Genomic DNA, 17,410 nt, shown 5'->3' with positions numbered 1-17,410 from the left:
TCATCTCTGCTCAGTCTGACTCAAGACGGACCTCAGTTGTGCAGCATCATCGCTCAGGTACAGCGCCCCCACAGGCCAGAGCAGGTACTGCAGCCTCAGGTACAGCGCCCCCACAGGCCAGAGCAGGTACTGCAGCCTCAGGTACAGCGCCCCCACAGGCCAGAGCAGGTACTGCAGCCTCAGGTACAGCGCCCCCATAGGCCAGAGCAGGTACTGCAGCCTCAGGTACAGCGCCCCCACAGGCCAGAGCAGGTACTGCAGCCTCCTTCGCAGGGACGGATTCCACCTGAGGAGAGAGAGAAAGAAGAGAGAGAGAGAGAGGGAGGAGGGGGCGTGGCTAACGCGCCCCAATTGTCCTTTTATTACATCTACTGCTGAATCTGTGACGCTGTCACATCTTCTCACTTTGTTTTACATCAAAAAGACATTTTATTTTGAATTCTTGGCAAAATGTGCGGCTCTGCCGCACAGACACCGTGACTCTTAGAATAAAAATGTGGATAACTTTTGATGGTCCTGAAGATGAGTCTCACCAGATTTCAGGTTAATAGGGCCAACGCCCTGAGGGGGAGGAGTTTGTGAAAGTCTAAAGTGTAAACATGTTCTGGTGATTTCCCCATTGGAATAACATGGGAGGTTTTGGTCATCGCTACGGCAACGACATAACAATTATGACATGAGTCTCATTGACTTTTTTGATGGGGCTAAAATTGAGTTTTGTGTCAAATTTCATATAATTTCGCAAAACTAAACATTTAACCTCCATATAAAATCTGTAGGGGGCGCTGTGGCTCCAAATTAATTTATTTCACTTCAAGTAGGTTTAGGGCAAAGAGTTTAACAACTGATTCTAATTTGACGCAATTCGGACTTTATCTGCGCAAACGGCAGAAATGTTAAATTTGGGAGATTTCTGAAATTCGAGCTACAGTTTGTGGCTTCGCCGCTCAGAGACCGTGACAGGGTCAATGTCATTTGAATAACTTTTGATGTCCCACTCCTCAGGAGCATTTTCACACAATTTCAGCTTTTTAGAGCCAACGCCCTGAGGGGGAGGAGTTCATAAAAGTACGATGTTTGGAAAAACTCCCAAGTCATAATTAGCCATTTTTGAAGCAATATGGCCGACATTTGGTTGGGCGGACGGCGTTGCCGTAATAATATTTTTTACTTCTCTTGTCGCCATCTACCTCTGCGCCAAATTTCATGATTCTACCATCAGACATTTTTGGGGTCGTTTCCCATCTCTCAATGCATTTTTGGTACATTTTTTATTTTAGAAAAGGGAAATGGCCAGAATGTAGAGGCACGATTTTTAGAGGTGTGAACATTTTTGTGACTTTTCGTCAATGTCACTGGGTGAAAAATAGGGGGGTTTGTCCCGAGAAGAAGAAGAAGAAGAAAGAATAATATTCCGATGCGAAAACAATGTTTCCCATTTTTCAAATGTCATAAACTATACATTTTCGGAAAGCGCTCGCGCTACTACAGTGTGCACAGGGCCAAAGAGGTGGATGGAAACAGGTTATTATCCAAAATAAGTTGTCCAACTTTGCGGCTGCGCCGCACACAGACCGTAAAAGGAATACCAAAAATTGTAATAACTTTAGATGTCCCACTTGTCCAGAGGACGTACGCCGATTTTGAAGTCGGTGGGCAAAACGCCCTAGGAGGAGTTCGTCAAAGTTTGACGTGAACAAAATGGCTAACACAGCCTGTTTTCATTTTCAAAGGAAGATGGCGGCCATAGGGTAAGTCTGGGGGCGTGGCCACAATGATTATTTTTTTTTGTCCTCACGAGAGGAATGCGTGTCCCGAATTTCGTAGCTTTACGCCAAAGTTGACCTCGGGGCGTCTCCCATAGGCGCAATGTATTTTGACTTTTGTCGGTGGCGCTGTCGCGCCATTTTTTAACGGAAAAAAAAATGGCCCAGAAAAAATCAAATTTTTCGCCGATTCTGAATTTTGGGCAAAGTTTGGTGAGTTTTTGAGCATGTTCAGGGGGTCAAATTAGAGCTCAAAGCGATGAAGAATATTTCTGTCATAGCAGGAGTAAGTATGCATGATCCATGCCTTCGGCATGGGCTAGTTCACTGGACTTGCCAGGGGCCACGGGGCACAGTCTGACAGTTGCAACGCTGCCTTTGGCAGCGTTGCGGGAGCAATAGGCCCTCCGCCCTGCTGGGGCTCGGGCCGAATAATATTCCGATGCGAAAACAATGTTTCCCATTTTTCAAATGTCATAAACTATACATTTTCGGAAAGAGCGAGCGCTTTCCTCCCTCATGGTGTGGGTCCCTGGTCACTGACGGGTACTTTCCATAATTTTGAGTGGGCTCCGCCCACTTTGTGTTTTTGGCCCTCTAAACAGTAATAATGTTACATTTTTGCATCACATGTTTATATGAACGGAACATGCAAGAGATGGAACGTGTTGGTGAGACACTTAAAGCAAACGAGTGTTTTACATTGAGATGACGACCGCGAAGCGCTCGTCATCTCAATGTCAAGTGCTCGTTTAGTGCCACTTTTGCACGGGCTTCGCCCGTTTACAACGGTAATGTTCCATTTTCCTACAACTAACTAGTCTGCAGGGGGCGTGTCTGAGTGAAGGAGTGCGTTAGTGAGTGTTTGGAAGTGGGCGAGCGCTTCGCGCTCGATTTCGTGCGCACTACGTGCACTTTCGCAGCCGTGCTTCACACGGCCTTATGAGATTAATAGTCCTCTTGCCAACTTGTGGCGCTCGGGCCTAAAATAATATTAGTAACAAAAGTAACATTTATTTACAGCAGTTAAATGGACAGATAATAATGCACCAATATGATTGACATTATGTCAGAATATTAATTAATTAAGACAGTATTGCACATGGGACAGTATTGCACATGGGTATGACAGTATTGCACATGGGACAGAATTGCACATGGGTATGACAGTATTGCACATGGGACAGAATTGCACATGGGTATGACAGTATTGCACATGGGACAGTATTGCACATGGGTATGACAGTATTGCACATGGGACAGAATTGCACATGGGTATGACAGTATTGCACATGGGACAGAATTGCACATGGGTATAACAGTATTTTACATGGGACAGTATTGCACATGGGTATGACAGTATTGCACATGGGACAGTATTGCACATGGGTATAACAGTATTGCACATGGGTATCACAGTATTGCACATGGGTATAACAGTATTGCGCATGGGTATGACAGTATTGCACATGGGTATGACAGTATTGCACATGGGTATGACAGTATTGCACATGGGTATGACAGTATTGCACATGGGACAGTATTGCACATGGGTATGACAGTATTGCACATGGGACAGAATTGCACATGGGTATGACAGTATTGCACATGGGTATGACAGTATTGCACATGGGTATGACAGTATTGCACATGGGACAGAATTGCACATGGGTATGACAGTATTGCACATGGGTATGACAGAATTGCACATGGGTATAACAGTATTTTACATGGGACAGTATTGCACATGGGTATGACAGTATTGCACATGGGACAGTATTGCACATGGGTTTAACAGTATTGCACATGGGTATCACAGAATTGCACATGGGTATAACAGTATTTTACATGGGACAGTATTGCACATGGGTATGACAGTATTGCACATGGGACAGTATTGCACATGGGTATAACAGTATTGCACATGGGTATCACAGTATTGCACATGGGTATAACAGTATTGCGCATGGGTATGACAGTATTGCACATGGGTATGACAGTATTGCACATGGGTATGACAGTATTGCACATGGGTATGACAGTATTGCACATGGGTATAACAGTATTGCACATGGGTATGACAGTATTGCACATGGGTATGACAGTATTGCACATGGGACAGAATTGCACATGGGTATGACAGTATTGCACATGGGTATGACAGAATTGCACATGGGTATAACAGTATTTTACATGGGACAGTATTGCACATGGGTATGACAGTATTGCACATGGGACAGTATTGCACATGGGTATAACAGTATTGCACATGGGTATCACAGAATTGCACATGGGTATAACAGTATTTTACATGGGACAGTATTGCACATGGGTATGACAGTATTGCACATGGGACAGTATTGCACATGGGTATGACAGTATTGCACATGGGACAGAATTGCACATGGGTATGACAGTATTGCACATGGGACAGAATTGCACATGGGTATAACAGTATTTTACATGGGACAGTATTGCACATGGGTATGACAGTATTGCACATGGGACAGTATTGCACATGGGTATAACAGTATTGCACATGGGTATCACAGAATTGCACATGGGTATAACAGTATTTTACATGGGACAGTATTGCACATGGGTATGACAGTATTGCACATGGGACAGTATTGCACATGGGTATAACAGTATTGCACATGGGTATCACAGTATTGCACATGGGTATAACAGTATTGCGCATGGGTATGACAGTATTGCACATGGGTATGACAGTATTGCACATGGGTATGACAGTATTGCACATGGGTATGACAGTATTGCACATGGGACAGTATTGCACATGGGTATGACAGTATTGCACATGGGACAGAATTGCACATGGGTATGACAGTATTGCACATGGGTATGACAGTATTGCACATGGGTATGACAGTATTGCACATGGGACAGAATTGCACATGGCTATGACAGTATTGCACATGGGTATGACAGAATTGCACATGGGTATAACAGTATTTTACATGGGACAGTATTGCACATGGGTATGACAGTATTGCACATGGGACAGTATTGCACATGGGTATAACAGTATTGCACATGGGTATCACAGAATTGCACATGGGTATGACAGTATTGCACATGGGTATGACAGTATTGCACATGGGACAGAATTGCACATGGGTATAACAGTATTGCACATGGGTATCACAGTATTGCACATGGGTATGACAGTATTGCACATGGGTATGACAGTATTGCACATGGGTATAACAGTATTGCACATGGGTATGACAGTATTGCACATGGGTATGACAGTATTGCACATGGGACAGAATTGCACATGGGTATGACAGTATTGCACATGGGTATGACAGAATTGCACATGGGTATAACAGTATTTTACATGGGACAGTATTGCACATGGGTATGACAGTATTGCACATGGGACAGTATTGCACATGGGTATAACAGTATTGCACATGGGTATCACAGAATTGCACATGGGTATAACAGTATTTTACATGGGACAGTATTGCACATGGGTATGACAGTATTGCACATGGGACAGTATTGCACATGGGTATAACAGTATTGCACATGGGTATCACAGTATTGCACATGGGTATAACAGTATTGCGCATGGGTATGACAGTATTGCACATGGGTATGACAGTATTGCACATGGGTATGACAGTATTGCACATGGGTATGACAGTATTGCACATGGGTATAACAGTATTGCACATGGGTTTGACAGTATTGCACATGGGTATGACAGTATTGCACATGGGTATGACAGTATTGCACATGGGTATGACAGTATTGCACTTCTCAGAGAGAAGAGAGAGAGATAAAAGTATAAAAGACAAATACACTCTGGACCCAAAGACGATGCACTCCTGTCACTCCTGTCACTCCTGTCACTCCTGTCACTCCTGTCACTCCTGTCACTCCTGTCACTCCTGTCACTCCTGTCACTCCTGTCACTCCTGTCACTCTAATGTGTTTTAATCACAAAAGTGTGATTTTTATTTTCTGTTCTAGATCCAGACGATGGCGTCTCCTCACAGCTCCACCTGCTCCTCGCCCTCCAGGTCAGAACCAGACTAAACCAGGACTAAACCAGGACTAAACCAGGACTAAACCAGGACTAAACCAGGACTAAACCAGACTAAACCAGGACTAAACCAGACTAAACCAGGTCTGAACCAGGTCTAAACCAGGACTAAATCAGACTAAACCAGGACTAAACCAGACTAAACCAGACTAAACCAGGACTAAACCAGGACTAAACCAGGACTAAACCAGGACTAAACCAGGTCTTAACCAGGACTAAACCAGGACTAAACCAGACTAAACCAGGTCTGAACCAGGTCTAAACCAGGACTAAATCAGACTAAACCAGGACTAAACCAGACTAAACCAGACTAAACCAGGACTAAACCAGGACTAAACCAGGACTAAACCAGGACTAAACCAGGTCTTAACCAGGACTAAACCAGGACTAAACCAGACTAAACCAGGTCTGAACCAGGTCTAAACCAGGACTAAATCAGACTAAACCAGGACTAAACTAGGACTAAACCAGGACCAAACCAGGTCTTAACCAGGACTAAACCAGGACTAAACCAGACTAAACCAGGTCTTAACCAGGTCTTAACCAGGACTAAACCAGGACTAAACCAGACTAAACCAGGACTAAACCAGACTAAACCAGGACTAAACCAGGACTAAACCAGGACTAAACCAGGACTAAACCAGGTCTTAACCAGGACTAAACCAGGACTAAACCAGACTAAACCAGGTCTGAACCAGGTCTAAACCAGGACTAAATCAGACTAAACCAGGACTAAACTAGGACTAAACCAGGACCAAACCAGGTCTTAACCAGGACTAAACCAGGACTAAACCAGACTAAACCAGGTCTTAACCAGGTCTTAACCAGGACTAAACCAGGACTAAACCAGACTAAACCAGGACTAAACCAGGACTAAAGCAGGACTAAACCAGACTAAACCAGACTAAACCAGACTAAACCAAGACTAAACCAGGACTAAACCAGGTCCAAACCAGGTCTAAACCAGGACTAAACCAGACTAAACCAGGACTAAACCAGGACTAAACCAGGACTAAACCAGGACTAAACCAGACTAAACCAGACTAAACCAGACTAAACCAGGTCTGAACCAGGTCTAAACCAGGACTAAATCAGACTAAACCAGGACTAAACCAGACTAAACCAGACTAAACCAGGACTAAACCAGGACTAAACCAGGACTAAACCAGGACTAAACCAGGACTAAACCAGGACTAAACCAGACTAAACCAGGTCTGAACCAGGTCTAAACCAGGACTAAATCAGACTAAACCAGGACTAAACTAGGACTAAACCAGGACTAAACCAGGACTAAAGTAGGACTAAACCAGGACTAAACCTGACTAAACCAGACTAAACCAGGACTAAACCAGGACTAAACCAGGACTAAACCAGGTTTTAACCAGGACTAAATCAAGTCTAAACCAGGTCCAAACCAGGACTAAACCAGACTAAACCAGACTAAACCAGGACTAAAGTAGGACTAAACCAGGACTAAACCAGGTCTAAACCAGGTCTAAACCAGGACTAAACCAGACTAAACCAGGACTAAACCAGGACTAAACCAGGTCTTAACCAGGACTAAACCAGGACTAAACCAGACTAAACCAGACTAAACCAGGACTAAACCAGGACTAAACCAGGACTAAACCAGGTCTTAACCAGGACTAAACCAGGTCTAAACCAGGTCTAAACCAGGACTAAACCAGACTAAACCAGGACTAAACCAGGACTAAACCAGGACTAAACCAGGTCTAAACCAGGTCTAAACCAGGACTAAATCAGACTAAACCAGGACTAAACCAGGTCTAAACCAGGACTAAACCAGACTAAACCAGGACTAAACCAGGACTAAACCAGGACTAAACCAGGTCTAAACCAGGTCTAAACCAGGACTAAACCAGACTTAACCAGGACTAAACCAGGTCTAAACCAGGACTAAACCAAGACTAAACCAGGACTAAACCAGGACTAAACCAGGACTAAACCAGGTCTAAACCAGGTCTAAACCAGGACTAAACCAGACTAAACCAGGACTAAACCAGGACTAAACCAGGACTAAACCAGGTCTAGACCAGGTCTAAACCAGGACTAAACCAGACTAAACCAGGACTAAACCAGGACTAAACCAGGTCTTAACCAGGACTAAACCAGGTCTTAACCAGCACTAAACCAGGACTAAACCAGACTAAACCAGACTACACCAGGACTAAACCAGGTCTTAACCAGGACTAAACCAGGACTAAACCAGGTCTAAACCAGGACTAAACCAGGACTAAACCAGACTAAACCAGGACTAAACCAGGACTAAACCAGGACTAAACCAGGTCTTAACCAGGACTAAACCAGGACTAAACCTGACTAAACCAGACTAAACCAGGACTAAACCAGGACTAAACCAGGACTAAACCAGGTTTTAACCAGGACTAAATCAAGTCTAAACCAGGTCCAAACCAGGACTAAACCAGACTAAACCAGGACTAAACCAGGACTAAACCAGGACTAAACCAGGTCTAAACCAGGTCTAAACCAGGACTATACCAGACTAAACCAGGACTAAACCAGGACTAAACCAGGTCTTAACCAGGACTAAACCAGGACTAAACCAGACTAAACCAGACTAAACCAGGACTAAACCAGGACTAAACCAGGAATAAACCAGACTAAACCAGGACTAAACCAGGCCTAAACCAGGACTAAACCAGGACTAAACCAGGACTAAACCAGGTCAGAACCAGACTAAACCAGGACTAAACCAGACTAAACCAGGACTAAACCAGGTCTGAACCAGGTCTAAACCAGGACTAAATCAGACTAAACCAGGACTAAACCAGACTAAACCAGACTAAACCAGGACTAAACCAGGACTAAACCAGGACTAAACCAGGTCTTAACCAGGACTAAACCAGGACTAAACCAGACTAAACCAGGACTAAACCAGGTCTGAACCAGGTCTAAACCAGGACTAAACCAGGACTAAACCAGGACTAAACCAGGTCTAAACCAGGTCTAAACCAGGACTAAACCAGACTAAACCAGGACTAAACCAGGTCTAAACCAGGACTAAACCAGGACTAAACCAGGACTAAACCAGGACTAAACCAGGTCTAAACCAGGACTAAACCAAGACCAAACCAGGACTAAACCAGGACTAAACCAGGTCTAAACCAGGTCTGAACCAGGACTAAACCAGACTAAACCAGGACTAAACCAGACTAAACCAGACTAAGCCAGGACTAAACCAGGACTAAACCAGGTCTAAACCAGGACTAAACCAGGACTAAACCAGGTCTAAACCAGGTCAAAACCAGGACTAAACCAGGACTAAAACAGACTAAACCAGACTAAACCGGGTCTAAACCGGGACTAAACCAGGACTAAACCAGGACTAAACCAGGACTAAACCAGGACTAAACCAGGTCCAAACCAGGACTAAACCAGGACTAAACCAGGACTAAACCAAATCTAAACCAGGACTAAACCAGACTAAACCAGACTAAACCAGGACAAAACCAGACTAAACCAGACTAAACCAGGGCTAAACCAGGACTAAACCAGGACTAAACCCGGACTAAACCAGACTAAACCAGACTAAACCAGACTAAACCAGGACTAAACCAGGACTAAACCAGGTCTAAACCAGGACTAAACCAGGACTAAACCAGGACTAAACCAGGTCTAAACCAGGACTAAACCAGACTAAACCAGACTAAACCAGGACTAAACCAGGACTAAACCAGGACTAAACCAGGACTAAACCAGACTAAACCAGACTAAACCAGGACTAAACCAGGACTAAACCAGGACTAAACCAGACTAAACCAGACTAAACCAGACTAAACCAGGACTAAACCAGGACTAAACCAGACTAAACCAGACTAAACCAGGACTAAACCAGGACTAAACCAGGACTAAACCAGACTAAACCAGACTAAACCAGACTAAACCAGGACTAAACCAGGACTAAACCAGTACTAAACCAGGACTAAACCAGGACTAAACCAGGTCTAAACCAGGACTAAACCAGGACTAAACCAGGTCTAAACCAGGTCTAAACCAGGACTAAACAGTCCAATTGTCAAAGTCTTTACATGAAAATGAAGCTTAGTTTGTTCAGACTTTGACAGTCACATGATGGAGCTGTAGTTGCCATGGCGATAACCTCTTTAGCCTTTGTTATACATGGATTGTTTGACCTCTGACCTCTGTGTGGATGAGAGGATGATGATCCTGGATCAGTTCTGAGAAAGTCCTCCATGTTTGTGTTGAATCTGAAAAACACAGCGTTTACCTCCACTTCTCTCTCTCACGTGAGCGTCCTCCAGGGGACACTGTCCTCAGACACACGTGAGCGTCCTCCAGGGGACACTGTCCTCAGACACACGTGAGCGTCCTCCAGGGGACACTGTCCTCAGACACACGTGAGCGTCCTCCAGGGGACACTGTCCTCAGACACACGTGAGCGTCCTCCAGGGGACACTGTCCTCAGACACACGTGAGCGTCCTCCAGAGGACACTGTCCTCAGACACACGTGAGCGTCCTCCAGGGGACACTGTCCTCAGACACACGTGAGCGTCCTCCAGAGGACACTGTCCTCAGACACACGTGAGCGTCCTCCAGGGGACACTGTCCTCAGACACACGTGAGCGTCCTCCAGGGGACACTGTCCTCAGACACACGAGAGCGTCCTCCAGGGGACACTGTCCTCAGACACACGTGAGCGTCCTCCAGGGGACACTGTCCTCAGACACACGTGAGCGTCCTCCAGGGGACACTGTCCTCAGACACACGTGAGCGTCCTCCAGGGGGCACTGTCCTCAGACACAAGAGAGCGTCCTCCAGGGGACACTGTCCTCAGACACACGTGAGCGTCCTCCAGGGGACACTGTCCTCAGACACACGTGAGCGTCCTCCAGGGGACACTGTCCTCAGACACACGTGAGCGTCCTCCAGGGGACACTGTCCTCAGACACACGTGAGCGTCCTCCAGGGGACACTGTCCTCAGACACATGTGAGCGTCCTCCAGGGGACACTGTCCTCAGACACATCTGAGCGTCCTCCAGGGGACACTGTCCTCAGACACACGTGAGCGTCCTCCAGGGGACACTGTCCTCAGACACACGTGAGCGTCCTCCAGGGGACACTGTCCTCAGACACACGTGAGCGTCCTCCAGGGGACACTGTCCTCAGACACACGTGAGCGTCCTCCAGGGGGCACTGTCCTCAGACACACGTGAGCGTCCTCCAGGGGGCACTGTCCTCAGACACACGAGAGCGTCCTCCAGGGGACACTGTCCTCAGACACACGTGAGCGTCCTCCAGGGGACACTGTCCTCAGACACACGTGAGCGTCCTCCAGGGGACACTGTCCTCAGACACACGTGAGCGTCCTCCAGGGGACACTGTCCTCAGACACATGTGAGCGTCCTCCAGGGGACGCTGTCCTCAGACACATGTGAGCGTCCTCCAGGGGACGCTGTCCTCAGACACATGTGAGCTTCCTCCAGGGGACGCTGTCCTCAGACACATGTGAGCGTCCTCCAGGGGACGCTGTCCTCAGACACATGTGAGCGTCCTCCAGGGGACACTGTCCTCAGACACATGTGAGCGTCCTCCAGGGGACACTGTCCTCAGACACATGTGAGCGTCCTCCAGGGGACACTGTCCTCAGACACATGAGAGCGTCCTCCAGGGGACACTGTCCTCAGACACATGTGAGCGTCCTCCAGGGGACACTGTCCTCAGACACATGTGAGCGTCCTCCAGGGGACACTGTCCTCAGACACACGTGAGCGTCCTCCAGGGGACACTGTCCTCAGACACACGTGAGCGTCCTCCAGGGGACACTGTCCTCAGACACACGTGAGCGTCCTCCAGGGGACACTGTCCTCAGACACACGTGAGCGTCCTCCAGGGGACACTGTCCTCAGACACACGTGAGCGTCCTCCAGGGGACACTGTCCTCAGACACACGTGAGCGTCCTCCAGGGGACACTGTCCTCAGACACACGTGGGCGTCCTCCAGGGGACACTGTCCTCAGACACATGTGGGCGTCCTCCAGGGGACACTGTCCTCAGACACATGTGAGCGTCCTCCAGGGGACACTGTCCTCAGACACATGTGAGCGTCCTCCAGGGGACACTGTCCTCAGACACATGTGAGCGTACTCCAGGGGACACTGTCCTCAGACACATGTGAGCGTCCTCCAGGGGACACTGTCCTCGGACACATGAGAGCGTCCTCCAGGGGACACTGTCCTCGGACACATGTGAGCGTCCTCCAGGGGACACTGTCCTCGGACACATGTGAACGTCCTCCAGGGGACACTGTCCTCGGACACATGTGAACGTCCTCCAGGGGACACTGTCCTCGGACACATGTGAGCGTCCTCCAGGGGACACTGTCCTCGGACACACGTGAACGTCCTCCAGGGGACACTGTCCTCAGACACACGTGAGCGTCCTCCAGGGGACACTGTCCTCAGACACACGTGAGCGTCCTCCAGGGGACACTGTCCTCAGACACACGAGAGCGTCCTCCAGGGGACACTGTCCTCAGACACACGTGAGCGTCCTCCAGGGGACACTGTCCTCAGACACATGTGAGCGTCCTCCAGGGGACACTGTCCTCAGACACATTTGAGCGTCCTCCAGGGGACACTGTCCTCAGACACATGTGAGCGTCCTCCAGGGGACACTGTCCTCAGACACATGTGAGCGTCCTCCAGGGGACACTGTCCTCAGACACATGAGAGCGTCCTCCAGGGGACACTGTCCTCAGACACATGTGAGCGTCCTCCAGGGGACACTGTCCTCAGACACATGTGAGCGTCCTCCAGGGGACACTGTCCTCAGACACATGAGAGCGTCCTCCAGGGGACACTGTCCTCAGACACATGTGAGCGTCCTCCAGGGGACACTGTCCTCAGACACATGTGAGCGTCCTCCAGGGGACACTGTCCTCAGACACATGTGAGCGTCCTCCAGGGGACACTGTCCTCAGACACATGTGAGCGTCCTCCAGTGGACACTGTCCTCAGACACATGTGAGCGTCCTCCAGGGGACACTGTCCTCAGACACATGTGAGCATCCTCCAGGGGACACTGTCCTCAGACACATGTGAGCGTCCTCCAGGGGACACTGTCCTCGGACACACGTGAGCGTCCTCCAGGGGACACTGTCCTCATACACATTTGAGAGTCCTCCAGGGGACACTGTCCTCAGACACACGTGAGAGTCCTCCAGGGGACACTGTCCTCAGACACATGAGAGCGTCCTCCAGGGGACACTGTCCTCAGACACACGTGAGTGTCCTCCAGGGGACACTGTCCTCATACACATGTGAGCGTCCTCCAGGGGACACTGTCCTCAGACACATGTGAGCGTCCTCCAGGGGACACTGTCCTCAGACATATGTGAGCGTCCTCCAGGGGACACTGTCCTCAGACACATGTGAGCGTCCTCCAGGGGACACTGTCCTCAGACACATGTGAGCGTCCTCCAGGGGACACTGTCCTCAGACACATGTGAGCGTCCTCCAGTGGACACTGTCCTCAGACACATGTGAGCGTCCTCCAGGGGACACTGTCCTCAGACACATGAGAGCATCCTCCAGGGGACGCTGTCCTCAGACACATGTGAGCGTCCTCCAGGGGACACTGTCCTCAGACACATGTGAGCGTCCTCCAGGGGACACTGTCCTCAGACACATGTGAGCGTCCTCCAGGGGACACTGTCCTCGGACACACGTGAGCGTCCTCCAGGGGACACTGTCCTCATACACATTTTAGAGTCCTCCAGGGGACACTGTCCTCAGACACACGTGAGTGTCCTCCAGGGGACACTGTCCTCAGACACACGTGAGTGTCCTCCAGGGGACACTGTCCTCATACACATGTGAGCGTCCTCCAGGGGACACTGTCCTCAGACACATGTGAGCGTCCTCCAGGGGACACTGTCCTCAGACATATGTGAGCTTCCTCCAGGGGACACTGTCCTCAGACACATGTGAGCGTCCTCCAGGGGACGCTGTCCTCAGACACATGTGAGCGTCCTCCAGGGGACACTGTCCTCAGACACATGTGAGCGTCCTCCAGGGGACACTGTCCTCAGACACATGTGAGCGTCCTCCAGGGGACACTGTCCTCAGACACATGAGAGCGTCCTCCAGGGGACACTGTCCTCAGACACATGTGAGCGTCCTCCAGGGGACACTGTCCTCAGACACATGTGAGCGTCCTCCAGGGGACACTGTCCTCAGACACACGTGAGCGTCCTCCAGGGGACACTGTCCTCAGACACACGTGAGCGTCCTCCAGGGGACACTGTCCTCAGACACACGTGAGCGTCCTCCAGGGGACACTGTCCTCAGACACACGTGAGCGTCCTCCAGGGGACACTGTCCTCAGACACACGTGAGCGTCCTCCAGGGGACACTGTCCTCAGACACACGTGAGCGTCCTCCAGAGGACACTGTCCTCAGACACACGTGAGCGTCCTCCAGGGGACACTGTCCTCAGACACACGTGAGCGTCCTCCAGAGGACACTGTCCTCAGACACACGTGAGCGTCCTCCAGGGGACACTGTCCTCAGACACACGTGAGCGTCCTCCAGGGGACACTGTCCTCAGACACACGAGAGCGTCCTCCAGGGGACACTGTCCTCAGACACACGTGAGCGTCCTCCAGGGGACACTGTCCTCAGACACACGTGAGCGTCCTCCAGGGGACACTGTCCTCAGACACACGTGAGCGTCCTCCAGGGGGCACTGTCCTCAGACACAAGAGAGCGTCCTCCAGGGGACACTGTCCTCAGACACACGTGAGCGTCCTCCAGGGGACACTGTCCTCAGACACACGTGAGCGTCCTCCAGGGGACACTGTCCTCAGACACACGTGAGCGTCCTCCAGGGGACACTGTCCTCAGACACACGTGAGCGTCCTCCAGGGGACACTGTCCTCAGACACATGTGAGCGTCCTCCAGGGGACACTGTCCTCAGACACATCTGAGCGTCCTCCAGGGGACACTGTCCTCAGACACACGTGAGCGTCCTCCAGGGGACACTGTCCTCAGACACACGTGAGCGTCCTCCAGGGGACACTGTCCTCAGACACACGTGAGCGTCCTCCAGGGGACACATGTGAGCGTCCTCCAGGGGACACTGTCCTCAGACACATGTGAGCTTCCTCCAGGGGACACTGTCCTCAGACACATGTGAGCGTCCTCCAGGGGACACTGTCCTCAGACACACGTGAGTGTCCTCCAGGGGACACTGTCCTCAGACACATGAGAGCGTCCTCCAGGGGACACTGTCCTCAGACACACGTGAGTGTCCTCCAGGGGACACTGTCCTCATACACATGTGAGCGTCCTCCAGGGGACACTGTCCTCAGACACACGTGAGCGTCCTCCAGGGGACACTGTCCTCAGACACATGTGAGCGTCCTCCAGGGGACACTGTCCTCAGACACATGTGAGCGTCCTCCAGGGGACACTGTCCTCAGACACATGTGAGCGTCCTCCAGGGGACACTGTCCTCAGACACATGTGAGCGTCCTCCAGGGGACACTGTCCTCAGACACATGTGAGCGTCCTCCAGGGGACACTGTCCTCAGACACATGTGAGCGTCCTCCAGGGGACACTGTCCTCGGACACACGTGAGCGTCCTCCAGGGGACACTGTCCTCATACACATTTGAGAGTCCTCCAGGGGACACTGTCCTCAGACACACGTGAGTGTCCTCCAGGGGACACTGTCCTCAGACACATGAGAGCGTCCTCCAGGGGACACTGTCCTCAGACACACGTGAGTGTCCTCCAGGGGACACTGTCCTCATACACATGTGAGCGTCCTCCAGGGGACACTGTCCTCAGACACATGTGAGCGTCCTCCAGGGGACACTGTCCTCAGACATATGTGAGCGTCCTCCAGGGGACACTGTCCTCAGACACATGTGAGCGTCCTCCAGGGGACACTGTCCTCAGACACATGTGAGCGTCCTCCAGGGGACACTGTCCTCAGACACATGTGAGCGTCCTCCAGGGGACACTGTCTTCAGACACATGAGAGCGTCCTCCAGGGGACACTGTCCTCAGACACATGTGAGTGTCCTCCAGGGGACACTGTCCTCAGACACACGTGAGCGTCCTCCAGGGGACACTGTCCTCAGACACACGTGAGCGTCCTCCAGGGGACACTGTCCTCAGACACACGTGAGCGTCCTCCAGGGGACACTGTCCTCAGACACATGTGAGCGTCCTCCAGGGGACACTGTCTTCAGACAGAAGAGGAAACACTTTTATATTAAGGAAACAAGATCATGGATAATCGTCAATTGATTTGACTAATTAAATCATCGTTATATAAAAACTGTCCTGAGCGAGAAAAGCTTTGAACTCAACATTTACTCCAAAGAGACATTTGTACTTTTGCAAATGACTTTAATCTAAATTTAACTAAGCGTAAGACTAATTAACATTTACAGCAGAAAAGTGTTTTGGCTTTGAGACACAAATATGAGCTTTAATCCTCTGACAGTGAAATGCAGACTTTAGTGAGCTGCTCCCCTCGTTAGCCCCGCCCACTCGCTCCTCGTTAGCGTTTCCTCGTTAAACGCTGCGTCTCGTTTGTCATTCCTCTGTGAATCGTTGGGGAATCGTTTGTTTCCTTGTTTGTGCTGCTTGTTTGGACACTTTCCCGTCGATACGAGCCGTGGGTTTGAGGCGCTTATGGATTATGGATCTATAAAAGTGACAGAAGCAGATTCTCCCACGCTCCAGGTCATTAAACCCGCCACAGACGCCGCGCTTTGAAGTCTACACGCCTCACTTTACAGTCTACACGCCTCACTTTACAGTCTACACGCCTCACTTTACAGTCTACACACCTCACTTTACAGTCTACACACCTCACTTTACAGTCTACACGCCTCACTTTACAGTCTACACACCTCACTTTACAGTCTACACACCTCACTTTACAGTCTACACGCCTCACTTTACAGTCTACACACCTCACTTTACAGTCTACACGCCTCACTTTACAGTCTACACGCCTCACTTTACAGTCTACACGCCTCACTTTACAGTCTACACGCCTCACTTTACAGTCTACACAACTCACTTTACAGTCTACACGCCTCACTTTACAGTCTACACGCCTCACTTTACAGTCTACACGCCTCACTTTACAGTCTACACGCCTCACTTTACAGTCTACACGCCTCACTTTACAGTCTACACATCTCACTTTACAGTCTACACGCCTCACTTAACAGTCTACACGCCTCACTTTACAGTCTACACGCCTCACTTTACAGTCTACACACCTCACTTTACAGTCTACACGCCTCACTTTACAGTCTACACAACTCACTTTACAGTCTACACGCCTCACTTTACAGTCTACACAACTCACTTTACAGTCCACACGCCTCACTTTACAGTCTACACAACTCACTTTACAGTCTACACGCCTCACTTTACAGTCTACACGCCTCACTTTACAGTCTACACAACTCACTTTACAGTCCACACGCCTCACTTTACAGTCTACACAACTCACTTTACAGTCTACACGCCTC

At 49.7% G+C, this 17,410-nt stretch overlaps 2 protein-coding genes across 2 annotated transcripts in view; both read left to right on the top strand.

Annotated features, from left to right (window-relative positions):
• The window catches only part of LOC140375888 (protein inscuteable homolog), a 32,397-nt gene extending 30,270 nt beyond the window's left edge, over nucleotides 1–2,127 (top strand). Inside the window, exons 6-7 of the mRNA XM_072461933.1 lie at nucleotides 1–57; nucleotides 2,107–2,127. The exon at nucleotides 1–57 is cut by the window's left edge and continues 57 nt beyond it. Coding sequence (XP_072318034.1) covers nucleotides 1–57; nucleotides 2,107–2,127 — 78 coding nt within the window. The remainder of the gene's footprint in view (nucleotides 58–2,106) is intronic.
• A 3,648-nt stretch (nucleotides 2,128–5,775) lies between these two features.
• Nucleotides 5,776–17,410, top strand: part of LOC140375889 (protein inscuteable homolog) — a gene marked incomplete at its 3' end in the record, with an annotated part of 30,435 nt that continues 18,800 nt past the window's right edge. Inside the window, exon 1 of the mRNA XM_072461934.1 lies at nucleotides 5,776–5,821. Within this exon, the coding sequence (XP_072318035.1) occupies nucleotides 5,781–5,821 (41 nt within the window). The remainder of the gene's footprint in view (nucleotides 5,822–17,410) is intronic.

This window comes from Eucyclogobius newberryi, unplaced genomic scaffold (assembly GCF_026437365.1).
Source record: "Eucyclogobius newberryi isolate DKJ021-1_F unplaced genomic scaffold, fEucNew1.0.hap1 SCAF_346, whole genome shotgun sequence".
In the NCBI taxonomy this organism is placed as follows: domain Eukaryota; kingdom Metazoa; phylum Chordata; class Actinopteri; order Gobiiformes; family Gobiidae; genus Eucyclogobius; species Eucyclogobius newberryi.
The sequence above is the reverse complement of the archived record's forward strand: the minus strand, read 5'-3'. Positions and strand labels throughout refer to the sequence as shown.